We start from the raw sequence: 4375 nt of genomic DNA on the forward strand, positions 1-4375 counted from the left end.
CACAGTGTCATGTGTATGAATGTATTCAGACAGGGGTGGGGGGGTGTGGTGGTCAAGTACAATCAGAGGCTCAAGCAGCTAATAATCCACACAACAGAAAGATTTAGCCTAACTACATTTCTGATTTACAGCTGAGGTTTAATTGACTTTACTTTAATTGACTAGTTCCTATTTGTTTATCACAAGCAAACTGCTCCAAAATGAGCTGAAAAAATAAATCACTGTTAAAAAACTATTTAACAGTGCCATGTGTTTTTAAACTGTTACCAGTAGCCTATCCACAGTGTCTGTGAGGTGACCGCCTGTCATTTGCATAATTGTTGTTCTTGTTGTACTTTATCTGTCTATCAGTTGTTATGTTAATTGTGGTGTTTATTGGCCAGGTCACCGTTGCAAAAAGAGATCTTGGATCTCAGTGGGTTAATTACCTGGTTAAATAAAAATAAAAAACAATAAGAATCCTCATATATTTCGACAGTTTTCATGAAAAGTGATAAACACCCCTTTCAATATCTCATTAAGGCGTATCCAATTATTTAGAACACAAAAAAATGCAATGTTATAATTTAGTAGCTTACAGGATGTGGATAATGGGAATTACTCTGCTGATGTAACACAAATAATTCATAGGATCTCACAGGTTTCTTGATTAAATTTAAAGATTTTACCAATTAAAATCAATGAAGGTGCCGTAAATGAAATTTTTTATTTCTTATTTACAGTTTCAGTGTGGGTATTAGTGTTTATTTTTTAAAGAAAATATTCTTAAATCAGATCATCTTATAGGGTATTCGTTTTTTCTCTTTTGATCTTAATTATTAAAGACACTTTTTTTTTCTCAGCTGATCTAAAAATGATCTATTTTTTCCTTTTAAATATTTACAACACGCAAAATTAAACAGTGCAAGCATTTGTGAATGAGTGGGTTGGTTGGTAGCCTAAATGTGATGCTGCCTGCTGCATACCAGCATGAGCATCCTTTTCCGGGGCTGATGTAATAAACCTAGCAGTTTTCACCAGCGTTTGAAGCGCGTGTCTTAGCCTATAATATGCGCGCGAGCCTGAGTGCCCACACGTGGCCCATAAGAAAGGATGGAGGACAGGACACTGATGTAAAAAATAAATAAATAAATAAAAAAGTGGATGAATGAGAGTCGGTTTGTCCGAGTGTGGTACCTATGCATATCCCATTAGGTCAGATGACTTCTAAGCAAAATTGTGGAACACATGAAGTACTAGAGCATCTGTCCAAAAAAGGCCTAAGTTACATAGCTACATACAAAGAAGAACATACAATACTTTAAGGTATTAAAGTAAAAAAGTTAAGGTGTATAATAGCCTACACTATACGAGTCAGGTGTGTTCACTCACTTAGCCTACACACACTAGGCTACTACACAACCAGGAAGTGAGCTGTCTGTGCATGTGCATTCCGCTCACCTGCATGCGTGCGTGCGTTTGTTTTGTTTTTACAACACAACACAACTTATGCCTGAAGTTGCATCATGCATCCTCATCATGCATCTAGGCTACTCACGGATGCAGAGGCAGGCCACCAGCTTGGCCCCGGTCTCGGGCACGGGGCAGTCGGGGAAGATGGGCTTGAGCAGGTAGGTGGCGAACACGTAGGCGACGATGTACTGCGAGGACGGCCGGATGATGAGCAGCTCGATCCACAGCTTGAGGAAAGCCGGCAGGGACCCGTACACCTCCAGGATGTAGGCGTAGTCCCCGCCGGACTTGGAGATGGTGGTGCCCAGCTCGGCGTAGCACAGCGCGCCCACCGTGGAGAAGACCCCGCACACCGCCCACACGATCAGCGACAGCCCCACGGACCCGGCCTCCCGCACCACGCCGGTCGGGGTGATGAAGATGCCCGAGCCGATGATGGTGCCCACGATGATGGCCACGCCGTTCACCAGGGTGATGGTCCTCTTCAGGGCGACCCCATCCCCTGCTGCTGCAGCCCCCTCCTCATCCTCTCCTCCTCCAGTCGTGTTGTTGGGGTCCTTCAGGGCGTCGTTGGCGGGGTCTCCCTTGTCCCCCAGCATCTTCTGCGTGACCTGCTTGTCCTCCTCCCGGTCCGCGAAGGAGTTGGAGTTTCTCTTCTTTAGCCCAGACATGCTGTGATGTGAAGTTTCCTCTTTTTCTTCCTCTTCCTTCTCTTCGTCGTCGTCACTCTTCTTTTTGGGTAGGTGGGTTGGTGGGTTGGTGAGTGGGTAGGTGGGTTGGTAGGGGGGACACGAAGCCACGAAGCTTCCCGGTTGGCCGACCCGACTCTCTCTCTCCCTCTGTTTGCCAGTCGGTGTGGTCTTTTTCCTCCTCCTCCGAGTCCGATGCCGCCGAGGCTCAGTCAGCTCAGTCCGCCACGAGGAGTCTGCTGCGGCGGTGTGCGCGTGTCGTGTCACACTGTGAGTCAGAGCAACGTGCTTTGTGCTGCTGCTGCTGCTGCTGCTGCTGCTGCTGCTGCTGCTGCCTCGGCTCTCTGACAGTCTAGCTACAAAGGAACTGAAGCTGGCATGACTGACTGCCCCCCTCTCTCCCTCTCTCTCTCTCTCCGTCAAGGCCAGCCCCCGATACAACCGGCTTCTCTCCTCCTCTCTCTCCTCTCTCTCTAGTCTCTAAAAACCCCATATGCTGCTGCTGCTGCTGCTGCTGCTGCTGCTGCTGCCCGCTCCACCGGCATCTAGCGGCCAAAGAGTGGAAGAGTCAATATCACTATGGAGTGCCTTTGGTGTCCTCATCAGAATCACTCAGTCATCATGAAAATGTAGCAAAATAATGAAACTCTGAGGTCTTATTATAAATGGCCAAACATTTACTCACATATTGGTATAATTATAATTCACTTAAAATATGTTCCCTTTATTTTATACCGTTTTCTTGCATTGGATGTACGTGATTTTGGCATGTCCCACACAGTGCTCTGCTAACTACAGCGTGTGTAATAAGTGCTTAAATGATACTAAATTAAAACTTTTTTTACATGGTTTTATTGTCCACAACAGCCTATTTGAGAAAAACAGTAAGTTTGATCATGTATATTCTATTTTCATAATTATATTGAACATTTTGTGTGTGTCCCTGAAATCGCTGTCCACCCTGTCATTTTGGGGTAACTGCCCCTTTAAGAAACCCTATGATGTTTTCAGTGACATTACTACCATCATTTTGTCTTTCTTCAATGGAGCCTGACACAGTGGCTAGTTGCAAAGTAAGTATTTACACATATATTTTGTATTTGTTCTCGTATTATGTGTGCAGTTGGATGTTGTCAAGCTTAACATGTCCACTCTGTCATAGTGAAATATCAATTAATATAAATACCTTTCAAAAATTTGAAACATATTTGTTAAAAAGTACACAGTCAGCTTGCTAACTGCATCATGTTGCTAACTGAAGGTCCACCATGTGCTCATTTAATGCTAAAATTATCTTAAAATGTCCACCCTGTCATTGTCCACCCTGTCAGTACAGTAATGTAAACCTCCCATGACAGGGTGGACATGGTTCATGACAGGAAGGACATGTGCATAATTTTGGCCTTATGCTGATAATGTTACACACTACTATACATTTTATAACAGTACATGCTGTACTGTACATAGTAAGAGTGGACAATATGGACTTTTTTGGTGATATTATTACAAATTGTGTTTCAGGCAAAGGTGTCAAGGGGAAGCATTCGAAGGAGTTCGAAGAGGAAACTGAAAAAACAGCTTGCAAAAGAGAAAACTAAAACTGAGAAATACAAGAAGATTCAATTGTTCAACTGGTTTCCCCCTATATGGGAAAAAGACCTCTGACATTTTTTTAAACATAATTTCTTTTAGATTTATTGCATTTATGAGTGTCCACCCTGTCATGCCCAATGTCCACCCTGTCATTGTCCACCCCGTCATTTTCATGTTTTATTAAAAAAAAACAAATTATTTTCACAAGTTATTGAAACCTTTTGTGTGATTCTGTTATAAACAAAAGAGGGCCAAATAGAATTGTTTGAAAGTTTGACCAGATATCATTGCTGTTAGATTTTATTTAGAAAAGAAAGTGCAATTCTCGCAGATTTTATAGAGAAACAAAGAGTTTGCCATCATCATTTCATTAATATCCAAATACTTTTCCCATTAACTAAAATATAGTGTTGAGAAAGGGACTAAAAAGCTTTCTAAAAATGTATATTTTATAATCACTATGTAATTACAATGTATTTATTCTACTTTGAATGTGTCCATGACAGGGTGGACATATTTCGCTGTTTGCATATACTTTGTTTGCTTTCAGTTAATTTCTAAAAAGTGTGGGAGCTTGACCATCATGCATTTCTAATAGCATAACATCTACTTAATACAATAAATATGAAGTTACATGGAAA

The 4375-nt window shown here is 42.1% G+C and overlaps 1 protein-coding gene across 1 annotated transcript in view; it reads right to left on the minus strand.

Annotated features, from left to right (window-relative positions):
- slc7a5 (solute carrier family 7 member 5) overlaps nt 1-2123 on the minus strand; it is a 22168-nt gene extending 20045 nt beyond the window's left edge. The window contains exon 1 of the mRNA XM_085779904.1: nt 1538-2123. Within this exon, the coding sequence (XP_085636030.1) occupies nt 1538-2123 (586 nt within the window). The remainder of the gene's footprint in view (nt 1-1537) is intronic.
- Nucleotides 2124-4375: the final 2252 nt, after the last annotated feature.

The sequence above is a fragment of the Trachurus japonicus genome, chromosome 6 (assembly GCF_045865225.1).
Source record: "Trachurus japonicus isolate A0001 chromosome 6, Traja_1.0".
Classification (NCBI taxonomy): domain Eukaryota; kingdom Metazoa; phylum Chordata; class Actinopteri; order Carangiformes; family Carangidae; genus Trachurus; species Trachurus japonicus.